The sequence below is a fragment of the Ursus maritimus genome, unplaced genomic scaffold (assembly GCF_017311325.1).
Source record: "Ursus maritimus isolate PB19 unplaced genomic scaffold, ASM1731132v1 scaffold_6, whole genome shotgun sequence".
Taxonomy (NCBI): domain Eukaryota; kingdom Metazoa; phylum Chordata; class Mammalia; order Carnivora; family Ursidae; genus Ursus; species Ursus maritimus.
The window spans coordinates 31,202,832-31,224,300 of NW_024426774.1; the positions used below are offsets into that span (position 1 = coordinate 31,202,832).

Genomic DNA, 21,469 nt, shown 5'->3' on the forward strand with positions numbered 1-21,469 from the left:
CGGAAGAGTGTGGGACTCTTGATCTTGGGGTGGTGGGTTCAAGCCCCATATCGGGTGTAGAAATTACTAAAAAAATAAACGTAAAAAAATCCAATAATTTTCAAAATATTGATTGTATGTTAAATTAAAATATAAGATAATTAATCTTACCTATTTATATTTGTAGCATGGCTATGAGAAAATTTAAAATTCTCTATATGACTTGTAAATTCTCTATATTTCTACCAGACAATGCCACTCTCCCATCACTAATTTTGTACCTGTCTCCTCTCAATTCTGGAGACCTGATGATGGGTTTGCACTTGGGGCTTGACTTCAGGACTGGTTTTGGCCATTTGAGGCTTAAAAGTCAGCGTTAGGCCCCTAAACTCACTATACCTGCTTAGTTATCTAAGCGAGGGCTGTTCATACTCCTTAAAGGAGGTGACGTGGAAAATATTTTCTTTTGTCCACTTTGCACCTGATTTCCAGTGAAATTAAATCTCTCTGATGGCAATATGGCAGCCACCCTGCCCTGTGACCCCATGTTGGATCTTTCCTTTCAGACTGAGATGTGTGCAGGCAAAGCTGGTGGGAAAGAGTCCTTTATTTTTCGGCCCATGGACCAGTTATGGAATTCTAAGTTGTCTTTGAACTGTTTTAGGAAACAATGCAGACTGTTCACTGACCCTTTCATCTGCTGGAGAACCTGAAGCAACAATTATACTGCTGTTGTCAGCAACTGTGGCTGCCAGAGCTCTTAAACGTCAGGGACCCAGAAAGAAGTCACAGCCTCCACTCTTAAGGAACTTGGGACACTCAGAGAGATGCAGGGTTTCTGATCTATTAGGAAATGGCCAAGACTGAGTAATCAAGAGCCAGATTGGGGGGCTCAGCCTCTGACGTCACAACAAAGCCAGAGAAAGGAGTGAGCTGCACAGGCTGCTGTGTTCCTTCTGGAAGGGATTTTGAATGAAGGCACTGAACCGGGTTGATGGGGGAGGGGTGCTGCTTAGGATGTCTGGGGTTGTTCTGAGGTGATGGCCATATAGCTCTAGAAAGAAATGGGCACTACCCTGCCAAGGTACATGCCTGGGAGGGGTGGGGACAGCCCTGGGGACCAGTTGCTGTAAGCGCAAGTGAGCTGGGGGAGCAGAGATAAATGACAGGAGTCTAGAACCTGGGTCTGATTACAGGGAAGCCAATGGTATGTTCTTGGATAGAGGCAAGACAGAGCCAGATGTTGGAAACCTCAGGCTTTATTGCTCTCAGGGACCACCAGAGATTTTCTCATCTTCTCTTTGCCCAAGTGTGGAAGTTGGTACCTCGGCACAGCGTTAAAGCTATCTAATAAACAGCTACGCGGCATTTACTCTGTGCCGGGTGCTTTATTTTTAAATAAATACATAATTCTACAATAAATACATAATTACTTTATGGGAAGTAAAGCTGTGTCCCACTTAGAGTAATCAATTTAAAGAAGCATATTAAGTGCATGATACTGTAAACGGTAGGTGGATATAGCAAAAATCTTACAGGTTTTCATAGTCTGCGTTACAGATGGGCAACCAAGCCTCCAGCGGCTCCAGATCTTCACACAGATTTATCCAACAGTGGCATGAGGGTGGGTTGGAGGGTGGAGAGAACAGTGGCAAGGAGACCAGTTGGCCAACTGTTCAGGAGTGAAGTGATTGGAGTCTTGCCCTGAGCGTGAGTGGAGAGGACACATGAGAGCCCTTGGTTAGACCCCTGTTCAGGCAGCCGTTGCATGGGTCTGTTTCTCTCTGTCCACTTGGGTTAATCTGCGATGCACATTTAGGATACAGACTCCTAGCATGTGGCAATAGCTCTGTATGGTGGATGTGAGCAGAAGCCAAGAGATGTTTCATAACCAAACGCTGACATTTATTGAGTGCTTTGACTGGCTGCATCCCACGCTAAGTCCTTGAATGACCTCTTTCATTCCTCACAATAACAGAATCAAATATCTGCCATTCTTTCCCCTCTTTTACAGATGAGGGAATAGAGGCTCAGAGAGGTTAAGTGGTTTGCCAAAAGTCACACAGGATTCAAATCCAAGTCTGTCTGACTGCAAGGCCTTTAGCCACCACACATATTGCCTCGTCATTGACTGGTACACAGTGACTTTTTAAAGCAGCTTCTGTTTCTCGCGTTTCTCCCTCATTTAACCTAGAGTATGGGTTTCTGTAACTTAGCTTAGAATTCTATTCATCTGAGCACCAGAAACCATAGAAATTCACCAGACCATAAGACCTATTCCTGACCTCTGTGCAGTATATTTATGTATCTTCTTCCGTGGTTTATATCATCATTAACGTGGCTCTACTTGGCCCTTTAAGAAGCTAATTAATCACTAAATATAGATCACAACTTGTTCTTTTCAACCCTCTGCATGTTTCTTCCCCCCATTGTGTGATGCCATCTGGTGCTATGAGCTCATGCTTTTTGTGTTCCTTTTCAGGGAGCCAGATTCATTGCTCCCTCTACCCAGAAAGCCAGTTAATTTCAAAGTTTGCATGCATGGCTTTGAAAAAATTTGAATCTAATGCCTCCTTGTGGATTTTCACAGTATCACTCTTTAACCTAACATCGCATGGAGTTATGTCTACCCGCCATCCTCGTATACGCATACGCTTGTCATTTCATCCAAAGGATCTCATTTGTCTTGGGCGAGCTGTCAAGCAACTCCAGGTCTTTTTCTGTGTGATTTTTGTCAAGTCGCATTTTGTCAGTTTCAAGTGTATGTTGTAGGAAGCCAGGCCTTAATAAAATACTCGCCCCTTTGAATCTCTCCGACTTTTTGCTAGGGCAGCGAACGAGCCCTTAAGAACCAGGACATCCCACAGCTAACGCAGGCCTCTGACATTGCTGCTGCTCTGTCCTTCACTCCCGCTTTCTCTCCTCATTCGGCCTGGAGTCTCTCATCATCTTCCAAGGGAGCGGAGCCCAGGAGCTGTAGCCTGTTTTCTTGCCAACTCAGCTGAGATGCTCTGGGCTTACCACTGGGCTCCCAGTCTGTGGGGTTGCTGGGGACTGCTTGTTACCGTCCAGTCCAGACCTTGCCATGCTCCACGCTCCTTTCTCCTCTCCTTTCAGAGCTCTTGGCAGTTTAAATTTAGCCTGGGAGCCTAGTGGGGAAGGAAAGGTAATTTGGCTCCGTGTGCACGGCTTACCTCACTCCTGGCACATGCCAGATGCCCCCGGGGAAGCCAGCAAGCATTGGCCGGCTGCCTGCCTCCTTTCTGCTGTCTTCCTCCCGGATCATGCCTGTTCCCAGCAAGGGGCCAAGGAGAGGAGCCCTGAGAATGTCCACAGTGACGTAACAGTAGCCATGCATTTCCCTAGCACAGAGCAAGTTATGGGGCCAGCCCCTCGGCCGCTCAGAGAACAGTTTCTCCCCGGTCCGCGCCCCATTTCCAGCTGTAAGCAGCTTCTGTGAGATGCGGGGAGGATGAAGTCACTGAGTCAGCCACAGAGCCAAGCCAATCTCCCAATAACATTATCGAAAGGTGTGGATACTGTATAGACAGAAGCCTCAATTAGGTGTCAGCTTTGCTTCCAAAAGAGTGCATGTTGTTACTAAACTGAAAAAAAAATGTGTTTTTCACTTCAAATTGATCATTTGCTTAATAACCCCAGTTCTAACCACCCACAGAACTAAGATGCCCTTCTAAAAGATTAGGATTTCTAAATTTCCTGTGTGAGTAGTATACAGACTTCGGGTAACAGCACACCTGTTAAAGTAAAGCTCAGTTACTACTTTGCACTGTGGCCTTAGGCTAGTTGCTTAATGTCTCTGAACTTCAGATTTTCCTACCTACTTAATGAGTGAATCATACTTTTTTTTTCTCAATCTGGTTTGTAGGGCTGTGGATGAGTATCAAACAGATTTTGTCAAAAGCTTTTTCTGCGTCTGTGAGATGAGCTTGTGGTTTCTGTGCCTTATTCTATTGTATGAATTAATTTTCACATGGTGAAGCAATCTTGTACTCATGACATCAATCCCACTTGGTCATATTGTACATTCTTTTTATATGTTGCTGATTTCAGTTTGCTAGTGTCTGTTGAGGATTTTTGCATACCTATTGATAAGGAATATTTTGAATTATTCTTTACTTGTGATGTTTTTGGTTTTTGTATGGGGGGGGTAATACCGGCTTTCTACCATGATTTGGGAATTCTTTTTTTTTTTTTTTTTGCAGATTTTGTGAAAGATTGTTAATTCTTAAAATATTTGGTAAAATTCACCAGTGAAGACATATGGTCCTGGACTTTTCTTCATTGGAAAATTTCAATTTTAAAGATTTTATTTTTAAGTAATCTCTATACCCAGTGTGGGGCTTGAACTCACAACCCCTAGATCAGAGTTGCATGCTCTACTGACTGAGCCAGCCAGGTGCCCCATCAGTGGAAGATTTTTTAATAAGTTATTTACTAACTCAATCTCTACCTATTATAGCTCTATTCAGATTTTCTATTTCTTCTTGAGCCAATTATGGTAGTTTGTGGCATTCTACACATTTTCCATTTCATCTGTATAATTTGTTGGCATATTTTTTCATAGTATTCTCTTAAACTCCCTTTTCTTTCCATAAGGTTATTTATAATGTTCTCTGTTTTATGCCTGATTTTAGGAACGTGAGTCTTCCCTTTCTTTCTCATGTAATTCCTCATAAGGGAGGACATCTGCCATTTTGCTTTTTCTGTATGTTCCTCTATTCTTCCATTACCGTCTTCTTCTGTGTTAAATAAATGTTTTCTAGTAACCTTTCAAATTCCCATTTGTTTTATTTTCTATTTATATTTTTTTGTTATTTTCTTAGTTGTTACCCTGGGAGTTACAATTAACATCTTAATTTATAACAATCTATTTTGGGTTAATACCAACTGAATTTCATTTGTATATAAAAGCTTTGCTGTTTTATAGCTCCATTCCATCTCCTGTCCTTCACACAGTTGTCATACAAATTACATTGTATGTTCCTCAACACAGATTTATAATTATTGGTTAATGCTTTGTGTCTTTTAAATCAGAGAGGAGGAAAAAAGTTATGAAAAACACAAACAATACATTTATATCATTTTTTATGTCTACCCATGTCATGGCCTTGACAAATGTTCTTTATTTTTTCATTGGATTCAGTTACTGTCCTTTCATTTCATTCAGATGGACCCCCTTTAGTCTTCATTATTGGACAGGACTAGTGACTAATGACTTACTCTCTCAGTTTTTGTTGAACTGGAAATACCTCAATTTTTCCTTCATTTCCGAAGGTTGACCTTGCTGCATATAGAATTCCTCATTGATTATCTTTCTTTTGGTGCTTTGAAAACATCATCTCACTCCCTTCTGACTTTCATAGTTTCTGATGAGAAATCATCTTCTACTCTTTTGAGGAACCCCTCTATGTGATAAGTTGCTTTTTTTCTTGCTTCTTTCAAAATTCTCTCTTCGGCTTTCAGGAGTTTGATTATGACGTGTCTGGGTGTGGCTTGCTGTGAGTGTATCTTATTTGTAGTTCATCAGACTTGATGTGAGGATGTATGTTTTTCATCACATTTGGGGAGTATTTGACAATTATTTCTTCAAATATTCTTTTTGTCCCTTTTTCTCTTTCCTCCTTTCTGGGATTCCCATGACACTTACGTTGGTATGATGGATGGCGTCTCACAGATCTCTGCAGCTCTGTTTATTTTCTTCACTCTTTTTTCCTCATTTTCTTCAGACTGGATAATCTCAGTTGACCTATCATCAAGTTTGCTGATTATTTCTTCTGCCCCTCTGGTGGATTTTTCATTTCAGCTATTGTTATTTTAAGGTTCAGAATTTCTATTTGTTTTTTCTCTTTTTATACTTTCTATCACTTACTGATACTCTCTGTTTGATGAGACATCACTCTCATACGTGCCTGGAGTTCTTTGAATATGATTTCCTTTACTTCTCTGAACACATTTTAAACAGCTGATTTAAAGTCTTTGTCAGATAAGTCCAACATCTGGGTTTCTTCAGTGATACTTTCTACTGACTGGCTTTTTTCCTCACGCAAGGGCCACATGTTCTTGTTTCTTTGTATGTTTTGTACTTTTCTATTGAAAACTGAGTATTTAAAATAATATTATGTAGCAACTCTGGAAATTAGATTCTTCACCTCCCCAGGATTTGTTATTGTTTTGTGTTGTTGCTGTTGGTTTTTTAGTGTCTTTCTTTAATGAATTCTGTAAAGTCTGTATTCTTTGTCGTATGTGGCCCCCGAAGTCTCTGCTGGACTAGCTTTGTGTGAAGCTAATGGACAAAAATGTCCTTAGCTGCCTGGAACTAGTGAGTCCCAGTCTTTGCTGATGGGCTCTGTGTGTATGTCGGCCATGTCTTCAGCTCCGCTTTAGCCTTCGCTCTCTGCTTACACGGAGCCTCAAGGTCGGCCTGCAGATGAATACCAAGTGGAATGACAGTTTTGAAAAACACAAGTGCAAGCCATTAATACATTTGCAGCATGTTAGCTGCTATTATTCTCATACCAGATTGTTTGTTCTTTGTAAGCACAGGCGTTTTCTGTCTCATAAACACCTAACATATACGTAAATACCTAACTCATATGCCTTAGACCGCATAACCACTGCCATGGGCTCATGTTGGAAAAAAAACAGAGTAAAACAAAAGTGCTTTGAATGTTGGGGGAATCTGCTTTCATAAGGAAAAAAATAAAAAAGCTTCCCAGAAGCAGAGAGAGTTTTGGGCAGAGTTTCTCAAAGTGAGATTCAAGGACTGCCTGCCTCAGAATTACTTGGGATGTTTGTTAAAGTTCAGCTTCCTGGCTCCATCCCAAATCTTTTGATTTAGAATATCTTTGGGTGGGTCCATCCAGGAATCTATGTTTTTAACTAGCTCCCCATTGATTCTTAATGGGCACTACTGTGTGAGAAACTCTTTAGGGAAGATGATCTTCTAGGTGCCTTCACGTCAGAGATGGGCTCATGATACAGACTGTGCTCAAATATTAGTTTCCCCCCTTTCAATGCCTGATTTCTAAAAAAATTCACTTTATTTCTATAGTTCATCAAATTCTATCAATTAGAGGTTTATTTACGTTCATGAGGACTTTTTTTTTTAACTGCTGCCAGGGTTATCATAGGATTCAGGCTGAATCATGGGACTCAGAAGATTTCAGGGGACAAATAAGCCCATATTTATTTATGCAATAAAAGCATAGGTTGGGAGGGAGAGTAAGAGAAGGTACCAGATAAAGCAATGGGTATACTTGCCCATTTCAAAATATTGCACCTAGGGCTGGCCATGCAACCAGAAAACGTAGGGAGAGTTTTTTCCTTTTTCCTCTCTATTTTTATTTTTCTTTCCCCCCCCTCTCCACCCTTAATATTACTGTTTCTCTTGGGGCCCAGAATTTAGGTCAGTAAAATTCGTATTAAGGAAATACATCAGCTGCCCTGGGGTTACATAGGCTATTGAGGTTTGTCTGGTGACTGAATCACCACCTAAACCATCAACTAGAAGCTTGTCTTTATGGAATGATGTCTTCTGGTTTCCAAATAATACACTTCCTGATGAACTTTTTGATGCAACCCGTTTGAGAGTTTGAGATTGGATCAAGTTCAGGCACATGTAATTTATCTGGGTTAACTTAAAATTTTAAATTGATTTCCCCCAACCATCTGTATACGTTCAGGCCATTTCTCTTCGTGGAGTTTTGTGTTTCGTTAATACAAAGTCAGTGTTGAAAAACAATTAGGAGAGTTTAGATCCTTATCGACTTTAACACATCCAGAAGTGAAACATGATTTAAAAAATCATTTCATGTTTTAGGTGTTTCCTGCTCCGACTTGCCTGTATGACTGAGAGTCCTCAAGAGATTCTGATCCCTTCCCCCACTCAACCTAGCTCGGGACGCATTACTCCGCCATTGGTCCCCAGAATCGTGTTACAAATGCCCAGACTCGTAAATCGCATTTCTTATTCCCTTCAAGGTATTGCACAGAGATGCACGGCTATCAAGTACCACTTTTCCCAGCCAATCCGCTTACGAAACATTCCTTTCAATTTAACCAAGACAATTCAGCAAGATGAATGGCACCTGCTTCGTGAGTATTTCTGGGAAAGGGTCAGAGAGGAAATGGTGTCTTTCTGAACAAAAAGTATTCCTACCAGCCCTCTTGGGTTTGAACCGAGAGATGCTGTGCTGAGCATTGGTGGGCCTGTGGGCCCCATGCAGCTGGGTCAGAGACTCTGAGAGTCATTTCAGTGTGCTGCCGTCACAACTTGTTTACAGACGGAATGTGTGAAAATCAGGCCTGAGGCTTCGTGAGACAGGGCAGCGTGTGTTTCTGCCCTGGTGGCATCTGTCCGCAAATGGCCTCCTGCGTCTTTTCTTTACCAAGTCATCAGGTGCACGGACCTGCTCTGTGACTTGTCTTAGTAAACCAAGGGGATTATAGCTTAGGTACTCTCAGTTTTGTTTTGTTTATACAATATTCATTTTAGCTACCACGTCTACCTCAGGCCTTGGTATTTCTGCTAAAATATCTTTATGAGTGTATGTTGTAATTTTCTCAGAGGATGTCTGTCATCAGAGGATATCTTGACGATGGGAACTGCTCTTTTTCACTGTCAGGAAAATGCGAACATCTAGAAAGGATCATGCAGTGTGACACTAAAGTGGGCTGATATTTACCTGAAAGTTGTTGATTCATGCTGCCTGGTGATAGATGACTCAGGAAAGCAAAAAGCTAGACCCTAGTCAGAGGCCAACATTGTCATGTTTCCAGTGAAATAAGCAGTAAGGACTTTAGGGATCTTGTTTGGTGACCAAAGCCACTGCAGAAAACCAAGCAGAATCTCATTTTGTGAGGCAATCTCTGCCGATCAAGAGACTGTTTTAAATATCGAACCAGATATATGGAAACTCTTATGGTGCTCCTGTAGTCCTGGTCTCACGCTATACATATTCGGATTGGCAGACTGAGGACTCGGAAAGTCATTGGCTGACATGTGCTTTATTTCTTAATGCTATGACTTCCTGAAAATTCTTTCTTGTTGGCTGATCTTAACAAGCATTTCTCAGCAGATCTGAGTTAGAGTTTTATCTAAGTGTTCTTACGTCTGAATTCTTTATGAGTGTTTAGAGTTCTTTGGCTTAATCAACAGTCCAGAAAGCCCCGTAGTCACTGGTTTTAAGTCCGGTGAGAAAAGATCAACATAGGAGTCTGAGAAAGAATCTCACCTCTCAACTCGAGGAGTCTGTGGCTTGCTGTTGCATAGCAAGACTGTACTCAAGCCAGTACTTGAGTGTTCTCTTTATGTTTTTTGAGGTTCTTGCAGAAAGACACTTCCAGCATTTGCATGCGTAGCTCTTTCCAAGAAAGTCACATTTACCAGATAAACTTAACATGGGTGGTACTAATGCAAATCCCATGTAGATTATATCTGAACTTTGTGGCTTTTAATGGTCGTAGACAATAGAATTACTACTTCAACCATAGGGAATTTAGGAAGTTGAGACAACAATGGCTGACCTATTACGACATTTCCTCTGTTCAGATGTGGATGTTGCAAAATGACTTATCCCCTTAACATTAAACTCAGCCCCTTTAAATGATCACCGCCCCTGGCCCTTGGCCTGAAGTGTCTATACTTCCTCTTCTAGGCAGTTTCATTTAGATGTTCTGAGCTGGAAATGAGAAACCCCTTTAAAAGAAAGAAACTGTCCATGTGGGCCCAGAGCTGTTGACGGGCCTCTGGGGCAGTCGATCTACCCTTGGGATCTACTACTATTTTAAGAAGGATCATAGACATTTAGCTAACAATTTTTAAAATTCGATTTGTTAAAAATAAAGGAGAGAAGGAAGGACATAGAGGAAGGAAAATAGCAGAGGGTGAGCAGTCAGCATGCTGCACTAGGATGGTGATCAGAGCGAAAATATGTCCGGATCCATGTCTTTGGTCCATGTCTTGGTTTTGCCTCGGAGGTGGGGAGGGACTGGACTTCTGGCCTTGGGATCACGTTTGTGTCTTTGTGACAAAGACAAATAAAACAATTGGCACCCATTACTCTTTTAAGGAAAGTGAAGACATTTCTCATCTCTACCTCACTCTCCTTTTCCTAAGTAACTTGCTATCTGTTACCCACGTTGACCTGGGCATTGTCCTCTGCTCCGCTTTCTGTGTGGTACAAACTTCTACATGCATGCAGAGAAGGCAGACTCTGACCCTATCTGTCCTCTGGTGGAAGACCTGGGGAGAGACTTCCCTAAAGCACCCCAAGCCTGCAGACCCCAAGACTGCCCGTGCCACCGACTAGTGTTTACAATGCACACAAAGCTCTTCGTTCTCTAGTTTTCAGTAACTCTGCTGTTTCTGCTTCCCATTTCGACTGTTTCTGTCTTGAGAGTAGACCTGAGAAGAATCACCGCCGGCTTCCTGGGCATGGCGGTGGCGGTCCTGCTCTGCGGCTGCATCGTGGCTACGGTCAGTTTCTTCTGGGAGGAAAGCTTGACCCAACATGTGGCCGGACTCCTATTCCTCATGACAGGTATGCTGAACACCTCAGACGTCTCTCTGGCAGAAGGGAAGGTCTTTGAAGAAAACAACAGTGTTCATAATATAGGCCTGGTTTCTCCACGGTGGCCTGTTAGAAGGTGGGGGGGAATGTGTTGGGTTTAATCTCCGTATGAGCCAGCTCTGTTTTTCCTGTTTCTGGTTCATACCTTGGCCCTAGCCCTGGCCTGGACACTCGGCAAGCATTGGCCATTGTATATCGGGAGCCCGCCACGAGAGAGACAGAGAGAGAGGGGTCAGCACAACCACCCCTTGGGCTGACAGTCAACTCAAAGTACTTGTCTTAGTGATGGTGTCTTTGGGGTCATTTTTACACACAAAACATGCATTCATTTCACTCCACAGATTGTTTTTGAGGACTCACTATGTACCAGGCACTACTTTAAGTACTAGAGACACAATGAATGAGGCAGATAAAAATCCTTCTCCATTTTCATCATCGAGAGACAGTGACAATAACTTGTGATAGTAATAAAAGCTGTGAGGAAAACAAACAAGGTGGAATCGGAGGCTCAGGGACACCTTGCTGAGGGGGCGATTTCCCAGCTAAGTTGTGAAAAGCAGGTGGCAGCTGGGAGTGTGCTGCTGGGCGAGCCAAGCCCTACAGTCGGGGATGGGTGGGTGTATTTTGAGTCACAAAAGACCAGTGTGGCTGGAGCGCGGGGAGATGCAGACAGTGGCTTGGATTTCAGTCTAAGCGTAAATTAGGAAGCCATCAGTTTTTTTAAAAGATTTTATTTATTTATTTGAGAGAGAGAGAGAGAGAGAATGAGCAGTGGGGGAGGGGCAGAGGGACAAGCTGACTCCCTGCTAAGCACAGAGCCCCAAGCAGGGCTTGACTTGGGGCTTGATCTCAGGACGTTGAGATCATGACCTGAGCCGAAGTCAGACATTTAACGCACCTAGCCACCCAGGTGCCCCAGGCACCAGCAGGTTTTAAGCAGAGGAGGGACTTGATCCTAAAGCAGGGGATTGGAAGGGGGGTGGTGTGTGGAGACATGACTGTGGTCTGTTTGATAGCAACTGAAGGCTACTTTTGTCTAAAAAGGAGTCAGGAGCTGAGCTGACAGCCGACACTGAAGTGGCTACAGGGAAGAAATCTTTTTTCCTTCTGCTCCTTCACACACACACACAAATAATGTATTAGTGATTAGTGAATGTCAGATGAAGAGTTTCACAGGCACACTCAGCATCAGAGCTAATATGACTTTGGATATGTAGCTATTTCTGAACAAGCCTATTTCTACTTCTCTGGAGTTCAGTTTTTCAAGTGACCAAGACTGGGTTTGCCAGCACTTCTCACTTGATGGCCACTGACTCGTGCCCGCTTTAACCGGAGGCAGCAGGACCTCTTCATCGGCTGACGCCATTTTCTGTCTGCCTGTCTTTCAGGGTTGACAGATAGGTGGTGCTTTGCTTTCTGGGCAGCTGATCTGAAGCCTGAGTTACCCAAGTCACAGGCAGAGACCCTTCCTTCTAACTGCCATGGGCCCCTTTCTCTCTGTGAGTAATAAGGGTCATCGTTGTGAGCACCCTGACAGAGCATTTGGAAATCACACGGCCCCGGAAGAGTCTGAGCAGAAAACTAACTTAAGCGTTCCGGATTTTGGTGAATACACTAGGACTGTAGCACAGGGAGGCTAAAATTCCAGTTCCTGAGGTTTTGGAGGAGAATTTGAACCCTCCAGACTACCTATTGGGTGCCTCACGTAAAACCCAAATGGGTCAGGGTAGCAAAGAAGCAGACAGGCCTGTCTGCCCAGAAGATTCCTTTAAGCCTCTGCTGGGACATAATGGTCATTAAAAATCTTGTCCATTTTCTTCCCTCCCCCTATTAGCTGAGCCCCCATTTTTCTGACTCGTGTCCCTGTGTACATCAAAGAACTGCAGATTCACTTCCCCCCAACCCTAGAAAGGCCCACATCACGTCCTTTGTCGGGAAAATGAGGGGAGCTTTAGACAAGAAAGCCTTAGTGATGGTTTTAAAACATACTTTAATATGGGTAATGCATAAATAATTTAGGATGCTCTTAGATATAAAACAATTATTAGCAGTAAAATAAATCACTGGGCCACAAAAGCCAGGGCTAGGGAGGGTTCCAGAGAAGGTTGTGGGCCGTTCTATTTTTAGATGAGAAGAGGGTGGTCGTTGAGCCCTGCGTGGGCATGGAGAGCACTTAGCCGCCAGGTGGCCTGTGCCAGCTCCGCCGCTCCCTGCTCAGCCCTTATTTCGGATCCCCACACGGACTGTAACTCCGGCAGCCTCAGGATTTATCATCAAAAGTCCCTGTGCAACTGTTAAACAAAAACAGGACAAACAAAACACGAGCCACAAGAACACAAACCCCACAACCACCAAAAACCCCCCAACAACTCCCCTCCCCCGCAAACTTACCGACCTGACGTTTGACCTGACGTTTGACGATCCGTCCTGAGGGACGAACAGACACAAACTAACGTTTTGCTCTCTCTGCTTTCGGTCGGCCAACCAGCATTTTTGGAATAAAGGGCAAAATCCTCTTGTGGATCCCACCACCGGAAAAATTAGGTTGTTTAAATGTTTTTTCTTATTCTGGACCAAATCTCACTGATGAGGTTGCCTCATTTAAAAAAGAAGAAGAAGAAGAAGGAGTTCCCAACCCACATCCCATGTAAAGTACTGGTCTTCTGGGCTTCCATTCACTATCTCACCATTAGCTTTCCCGTGTTGTTTCTCTGTTCTTCCACGCGGTTGTGTCCCGTAATATTGCAGAGCTGCTTGCTCTTGCAGGGGTGGATACGCTGTGTTGTGCTCCTCCGCTCCCTGACTGGTGGGTTGAGAGAGGTTTGTTTCATTTGTTGCAGTTTCAAATGCTGCCTTTCCCTTTCCTTTGTAAATGCCGGGTGACTACAGGAATCCATTGCCTGAGATAAATGGGCTGGAGGGTGCTCCCGTGTGGGAGCCGCAGAGGGGAGCCACGAAGGGTTAAAAGAATTGATTTTAATTAAGCAGAAGCGTCTTCAGCAGCCCTTGTCAGCATCTCTCCCACAGATTTCTGAGGCTAAACTTAGCCGCTTCTAATGCGTTGGTATCTTCATTCTCCGCCTGAACTTATTAGCCAAACCTTCAATGAAGAGCATCAGTGATGTGACAGTTTGAGATGTTAAAATGGAAACTTTGAAACAGTCTTCCTCCTTCTGCCTTACTGCTTGCAGACAGCCCTTGATTACCCACATGTGGCCCAGCAGTGCCGGGGCTTGCCCCCTTCCTCTGCCCTGGGGCCTCTCAAAGGGCCTTCCAGCAGGACCGGCGGTAGGCCTCACAACCCCCAGGCACCCCAGATGTGGCCCTTGGACTTCATGGCCTCTGAGGTGCCGCACGCACAAAGAGGCACGGGCGGAGGGCTGAGGGAGTAAGACACCTTCCAGCTCATCTTGTGCTCTCGGGGTGCTGCGAAAGCCTATTGCCATCAACACTCAATGATGGATTCTTTTAGATGGCCATGGTGATATAATCATAATGATTAGAATTTCAGTTATGCATACAAAGATTGGAAAGTGTTCATTTATTCAACGCAAGCGTTTTAAAATATAATGTTTATGTCACTGTTGCTGTTGTTTTATTATCTTTTAAAATACTGGGAATCTCAAAAATTGGTTAAAGCTTGGGCCTCCCGGGGCGCCTGGGTGACACAACGGTTAGGCGTCTGCCTTCCGCTCAGGGCGTGATCCCGGCGTTATGGGATCGAGCCCCACATCAGGCTCCTCCGCTGGGAGCCTGCTTCTTCCTCTCCCACTCCCCCTGCTTGTGTTCCCTCTCTCGCTGGCTGTCTCTATCCTGTCGAATAAATAAATAAAATCTTTAAAAAAAAAAAGGAAAAAAAGCTTGGGCCTCCCTTGATGGGGGCCTCACTGCCCACTGGATCCATTCTCCTTCACAGGCAGGGCTGTCCAGTGAGTGTTGTGACAGCAGACAGAAAGGTGACAGGCCCCAGGCTGCCCAGCAAAGCTCAGGAACAGTCAACATCCAAAGTCAGTTATCCCTTCCTTTGCTTCAACGCATTAAAAAAAAAAAAAAAAAAACAACAAAAACGAAAATGAAACAAAGAACAAAACCAAAAAAACAAAAAAGCCACTACAGTAGATACATGGAATTATCTAGGTTATCCATTGATTGTGACCTAAAACCACAGGTCCTTAGTGCCTGAGTTGAAACATTGGGAGCCAGGTGTGATTTGGAATTCAGGATTTTTAAGTTTTATTTTAGAAAGGTAAATACGGTGCATAGATCTTATATTATCTAACACCCTCAGCGGGGTCTGAAATCAAATCCATTAACATTTCTGCAGCAAAACATATGAATATTCACACTAAGCAGGATCAGTAAGGGCTATAAATAGCCTCATGTCACATCAGGTCAGGGTTTGCATTACATAAGATTGCTGCCATCTTGCAGGAAAAGATGGGATGGTTTTTGGATTTACTAATTGCGAATTGTGGATCTTCTATTTAATTTTTTGAAGTTTTGTCTGTTTCTTGCCCACTCATTTAGGAAAGACGACTTAGGAATGGCTTTTTGAGTAATCTGTGTGAAGGTAGCATGAGGCATTTTTGCTGGAAGAGCAAAGAGACCGGGATGATGGGCAGGCCATCGTTTGAAGGAGTGAAAAAGAAAAAAAATCAATGTTTATGCCTTTGGGTGTTGCAGCGGCGTTATTTATGAAGCAGGCTGACCGGCGTGAGGCAGCTCCCACTCCTTTCACACTGTTAAGCACATCAAAGGAGGACGGTCAGAAGAGTGGGCCCAGTTACCCTCATTACAGCTCGCCAGCTGGCCACAGGCACCTCGAGGAGTTCGGGGAAGGAAATTGGGTTGATGATGTGTAGATGGCTGCATAAATTTACTTCCATCCTGATCCGAAAAGATCCCTTCCAACCCTATAATTCTGCTGTATCCTTGTATCTTTTAATTAAGAATATTGGTAGAAAGCTTTTTAATATATTATAAGAAAAGCATTTGCATGCAGGGCTTTTCAGAACCAGTAAGTCTTCACTCTTTTGAAGATGCTGCTGGCAATAACCACGACCCAGCCGGGGATTCCAGCTCGGCTGAAGAGTGTCAGTGGTAGCCGCAGGGCACTCCTGGCTGGTCAGGGAGCGAGGGGAAGGGAAGGAGAGCCTAGGAGAAGAATGGAGGCGAGGCGACCTCTCTCCTCCTGGATCTTCAGGAAGGACCGTTAGATTTTGAACTTTTTGAGTGCAGGGGTGGTACCTCATTTATCTTTCTGTACCCCAACCCATACCTTGAATCAACTGGATTGCTGCTGACGAACGTGCAGCGTTATCTGCGATAACTTGCTCCCTGGGTAAGCCCTACATGGGGTAATTTGGGATGACCCGGTCCTTAGGTTGGTAGAACTCCATGTGTTGTAGAACTCAGTTTTGTTCGGCAGGTTTTGTTGGCTCCATGTGCTCAGCACTATTAGGAGCTGTGTGGAACTTTAGTCTAGGGGGTGTCTACTACCTTGCCCTGAGATGAGTGCTGGAAAGTGGGACGGAAAGAACATCTGGGGTCCTGATCACAGCGACGTCAAACCGATCATGGCTGTGACCAACGAGGACTCATTAAACCAACCTCTAAGATGATCAGAACTGGGGTGGGATGTGGTAGATGCTTGAGAACTAATTGCCAAAGAACTGATTAAATAACATTTAAAATAGTAAAATCTTGCCAAGACCTATAAAAGAAATAGAAATACGCTTCCTACATTGACTACACACATATACGATGTCATGGGCTGAATTGTGTCCCTCCCCAAATTCCTGTGCTTGACATTCTAACCCCCAGTACCTCACAATGTGACTGTCTTTGGAGATAGGGTCTTTAAAGAGGTGATTAAGGTACAATGAGGTCATTAGGGTAGGCCCTAATCCTTCAATATGACCAGTGTCCTTATGAGAAGAGGACATTTGGGCATAATTACAGAGGGAAGACATTGTGAAGAGACAAGTAGAAGACTGCCATCTATAAGCCAGGGAGAGAGGCCTGGGAAGAAAGCAGCCCTGCCTGTAGCTTGATCTCAGCCTTTAGCCTCCAGAACCATGAGAAAATTTCTGTTGTTTCAGCCACCTACGGTTCTGGTGCCTTGTGACGGCAGCCCGAGCAAACACGTGAGCACTGTGAGATGTGCATATGGAGCTGCAATAGAATTCCGCAGTTGGCATCGACCTGAGACTAATAATCCAGCTCCAACAAAGATGTTTTCCTCATTCAAACCACGCTTGGTGTCTTTGAAGTGAGGATTCCTTTTTCCCTTTTTAAAATACCTTGAGTCAGTTAGGCCTCTTTTTACAAAATCTTGTTGGGCAAGTTGGAGACAATGCTTCTCTCCTGTCAGTATGTTTCCTGGTAATAATCAGACACAGGCCTGCCCGTTCCACAAACAATAGCTGTGGCAGCCCTCTTCGCGAACTCTCTGAGGCATGGGAGGGTCTAACAAAGAGGAACTCTTGCATGTGCTTTTTTGTTAGTCACTTTCCTCTTTCTCCAAACAACTTCAAAAGCGTTTTGGAAGAATTAAAAATGTCACCGAAGGGCACCCCCGTGCGAGCATCTGTGGAATGGGGGCAGGGGGGATGGGGGCCTGTTTGTGGGCTCCTAGTAACCGTCCCCGTCAACCTGAAGCACAGTGAGTTGAGTAAAGGCAACAGAAAATAAGGCAGGTTTTTGTCAAGGTTTGACAAGTGCTGTCTTCCAAAAAGAACTTCAGTGGCACAGAGCAACCATTATACCACCATAAAATAAATACAAATAAGTGATACAAATAAGATAAAGGAGGGATCAGGTTTGTGGGGCAGATGGGTCTAAGCGTGACGTCAGTAGCAGAAAGCATGACATGAGCGCCCAACTTCCGCTCATGGTGGGCTGCTGATCCGCTTTAGGTTCCAGCGACTCCATCAGAGACAGAAATGTCTATCAGTGACATCATGCACAGTGTCCCTGAGGTCCACAGACAGAAGGCACAATCATTCATGACACCGAGGGCAGAGAAAATCATCCTTCCGGTTAAGTCCTCAAGTTAGCTTATTTCTTATAATCCTTTTCTATTCCATGTGCCCTGGTGGTGTTCTGCTCAAATTCATTTTACCAAAAGCAACTTTATGGAGCTGGCGGGGGAGAGGTGCTAACAAAATCAACATTTAGTATAAAATCAAAGGGAACGCGTATAGTATATACACGCTTTCTTCTTCTTCTTTCTGGGGGTAGGGTGGGGTGGGGCAATATTCTTGCTCCATGCCTTATTTTGGAATAACAGAATCACAGGAATTTGACCCTAGTCCCCCCCCTTCCCCCCCCCCCCATGAAGAAACTAAGACTCAGAGAGGTTAGGTAATTTCAAGGTCGCACAGTGATTAGCAGTAGATCTGGGGACCAGAATACACATTTCCTGCATCTCAGCCCAATGCATTTGGACATCAAAGGATGCTTAAAAGTCTTAGTTTGAACTCAAGTTTTCAGAGGTCATTAAAACTACATTACTCATAAAAGCCTTGCTTTTAAAACGCATTCAGCTCTGTGCAGACATAGATGTAGAATAGACTTGTTTTTTCTGTGATCGGGTCATTGTTCTATTATTGTATTTTACCTGTTGATACTCCAGAGATCAATTTTTTCTGTCTTATTGTTCTATTACCAGCATTCTTTAGAAAGACCTTGTTATGTATAAACATTGTCGTTGTTGTGGTGCCAGTGAAAACAGTCATGTAAATGTAGGAACATTTGCTCTTCGCAAAGTTTGAAAAAAGCAGAGGAGTATTTTTTGACAAGTCCATTCCTTTATGAAAGAATTATTTCCATCACAATCTTTGGAGAACTCAAAGTGATATGTTTGCCATAATAATCTGGAGCAGGAAGTCAGCAGATAAGATTTTATCCTTTTTGGAAAAACAGAATCACTTTAGATTTCAAAAACAGATTTAGACAAAGGGTAGGAAATATCAAATTATGGCAGATGAAGTGTCCTTTTAATTTGAAACGTTTCTTTTCTAAATGCACATTTGGGAAAGGGTTCAGGCAATATGCCCTTATGTGATTTGAGGGCAGGCAGAATTGTGGAGCTTAAAAATAGCGTTGAGGTCATCTCGATTTCCTCCCAATTGCTCCCTGCTCTGAGTTTGGTTTTTCTGCTAGTGTTTCTGATCCCCAGAGCTCTAGTAAAAGGATCAGGGGAAAACTGTTACTTCTGGCCCTCTCTTTTTAGTCCCCAAATCTGTGTCTCTGTTACCTATGGAGATGCTCGATATATCCCCAAAGCAATTTTCCAGCCCATAGTTGCAACCTCCATTGCATGGCGGGCTAACCCAAAGTATGAAGGAGAGATGCACAGAATTTGGAACAAACTGGACATTCCAACACTTCACTGGGTGTTCGTTTCTGTTTTCATTACCCATCTCCTGCAACGGCCTCATTCTGATCCCCTGCCCATCCCGAAGGAGCATCCTTAGGGGTCCACTGGGGTGGACTAGAAGCATCTATCCCCCTGGAGCGTCACTTAAGTACTTAAAGTACTGTGTTTGGGGAATTTTTATCCGAGTCCTGATTTTAGTGTTCTGGAAGGACAATTAATTATACCTACATGTGTTGGTATGGAAAAGTAAAGTTGGGGGTCTGTCCGCTTTACGTCACCCAAATCGTCTCCTAGATTCTGAATGGTTGAAGTATATGATCCCCTTACTCAGCTATTTTATGTCAATTCCCACATCCTGGATTTAATTTGTATCATTTAAAAGTTTTTATTGGAGCGCCTGGGTGGCTCAGTCAGTGAAGCGTCTGCCTTCGGCTCAGGTCATGATCCGGAGTCCTGGGATTGAGTCCCATGTCAGGCTCCCTGCTCAGTGAGGAGTCCGCTTTTCCCTCTATCTCTCCCCACCGTTCATGCTCTCCCTCTCTCAAATAAATACATAAAAATTAAAAAAAATAAAAGCTTTTATTCATTCATTGAAAAAACCCACGATTTGTTGAGGCCCTAGTATGTGCCATGCTCTGTACCTTAAAATATAATTTAGCACATGAAAAATTCATTTAAAATAATATTTACAGGGAACATGATAAGTACTAACGATAATGGTAACTGAAAAGGAAAACAGACATTGTATGATGCTTGCAACTCTATAAAAATGTGTCAAATCAGGTATAGAACAAGGGGAAATGAAGACTGTTTTGTATTAGGTGTGAGTGATTCTAGAAGATCTTTTCCTTAAAAATAGTGAGATTTTTTATTTTGTTGTTTTAAGAACCAAAACGAAAAATAAATTCAAATATACATACCATCCCAGCAAGATAATCCTGAATAATTCAAGTTATCAGAATTTTCTCCCGTGTTCTTCACTCGTATACCTCCAACGCCTTGTGTACGGTCTGACACATAAAGGTTTTGCCAATGTTTGTTGAATGAATGCAAGTTAATTCCAGGGCAAGAATTACAGATCCTTGACTAATTTGGAGTGACCGGCTCATCAGTTGACCTGATTTTCATAAAGGCCTGTCTGGCACGTGCCTCGTAGCAGGCCACACTGTAACCAATCATTCCTTTCTCTTTGCAATATTTGCAGGGATATTTTGCACCATTTCCCTCTGCACGTACGCGGCCAGCATCTCCTATGATTTGAACCGGCTCCCGAAGCTGATTTACAGCCTGCCTGCTGATGTGGAGCACGGCTACAGCTGGTCTATCTTCTGCGCCTGGTGCAGCCTGGGCTTTATTGTGGCAGCCGGAGGTCTCTGCATTGCTTATCCCTTTATTAGCCGGACCAAGATTGCACATCTAAAGTCTGGCAGGGACTCCACGGTCTGACTGTCCACGCTCAAGTTCACAGCTCGGTGGCCCGTCCAACGGTGCGGACGGCTCCTGAGAGGAACAGAGTGGAATTCAAGTCGGGATCCCAAGCACAAAATGGTCTTTTTACATTCCAACCTGTTGCCTGCCAGCCCTTTCTGGATGACTGATAGAAAATCATGCGAAACCTCCATACCTTTCTCCGGACAAGACTACTGTGGATTCAAGTGCTTTAATGACTATTTCTGCTTTGACTGTGAGACATGGGGAGCAGTGCCGTGGGGCACCTCTAGGTTTAGAAAAAAAGAGGAAATTGCAGTGGGAAAATTTGTATGATTGCCATTTATTTCAGAAAGTTTGTATATAACAATTACCTGAGAGTCATTTCTATTTGCAAAAGGATTCATAACAAAGCGAGTATAATTTTCTCGTCATTGTCCCATGCTTGTGAAATTTTAATGCAGTATCTTTGGAACTTGTCCTACTGGTGTCTTGTGTCCGCACCAAACATCTGTGCATTCTTTGTGGATGTTCCTTGTTGCAGGAAGATTCCCCTTCTGTTGCCTTTTTTTTGTTTATTTATTTATTTGTTTGTTTGTTTATTTATTTATTTATTTATTTATTTTTAAATTGAAATCTCTTCTCTGTCTTCGTACTGGAATCTGAATCCTAAGGAAAACAGACCAACCGTGTAAGAACTAATCCGTGACACTATGCAGTATCGTTCCATGTCTTACCTGTTGTTTAACCTCTGTCTCTTTCTGTTAACTGGATTTCTGCATTAAATGACTGCCCTCTTGTTAACCTGGGTGTGTCTTCTTTCAGCCGTGGCCATGGGTCTCCTTAGCCATGTGGACAGAGGGAGGCTCTATTGTCTTCGTAAGACTCTTATGAAGCCTTACTAATGGCTTCATTTCAGTTAGGTTGGTCATTAACCTGCTGTTGACAAAAGATGTCATTTTCAAACTTCTTTTGAAAACCTTATCTTGGTACTTCAAGTTTTCTTCTCTCCCTTCCTTTCCCATCTGCTTGGTAGTAGGCTAGTGCTGAGGGTACATGGTCTCTCCTTCGTCCCTGGATCTCCTGG

General features: G+C 43.5%; 1 protein-coding gene across 1 annotated transcript in view; it reads left to right on the plus strand.

Annotated features, from left to right (window-relative positions):
- The window catches only part of TMEM178A (transmembrane protein 178A), a 47,043-nt gene extending 26,132 nt beyond the window's left edge, over positions 1-20,911 (plus strand). The window contains exons 2-4 of the mRNA XM_040623138.1: positions 7,981-8,094; positions 10,404-10,541; positions 20,159-20,911. Coding sequence (XP_040479072.1) covers positions 7,981-8,094; positions 10,404-10,541; positions 20,159-20,400 — 494 coding nt within the window. The 3' untranslated portion in view covers positions 20,401-20,911. The remainder of the gene's footprint in view (positions 1-7,980; positions 8,095-10,403; positions 10,542-20,158) is intronic.
- Positions 20,912-21,469: the final 558 nt, after the last annotated feature.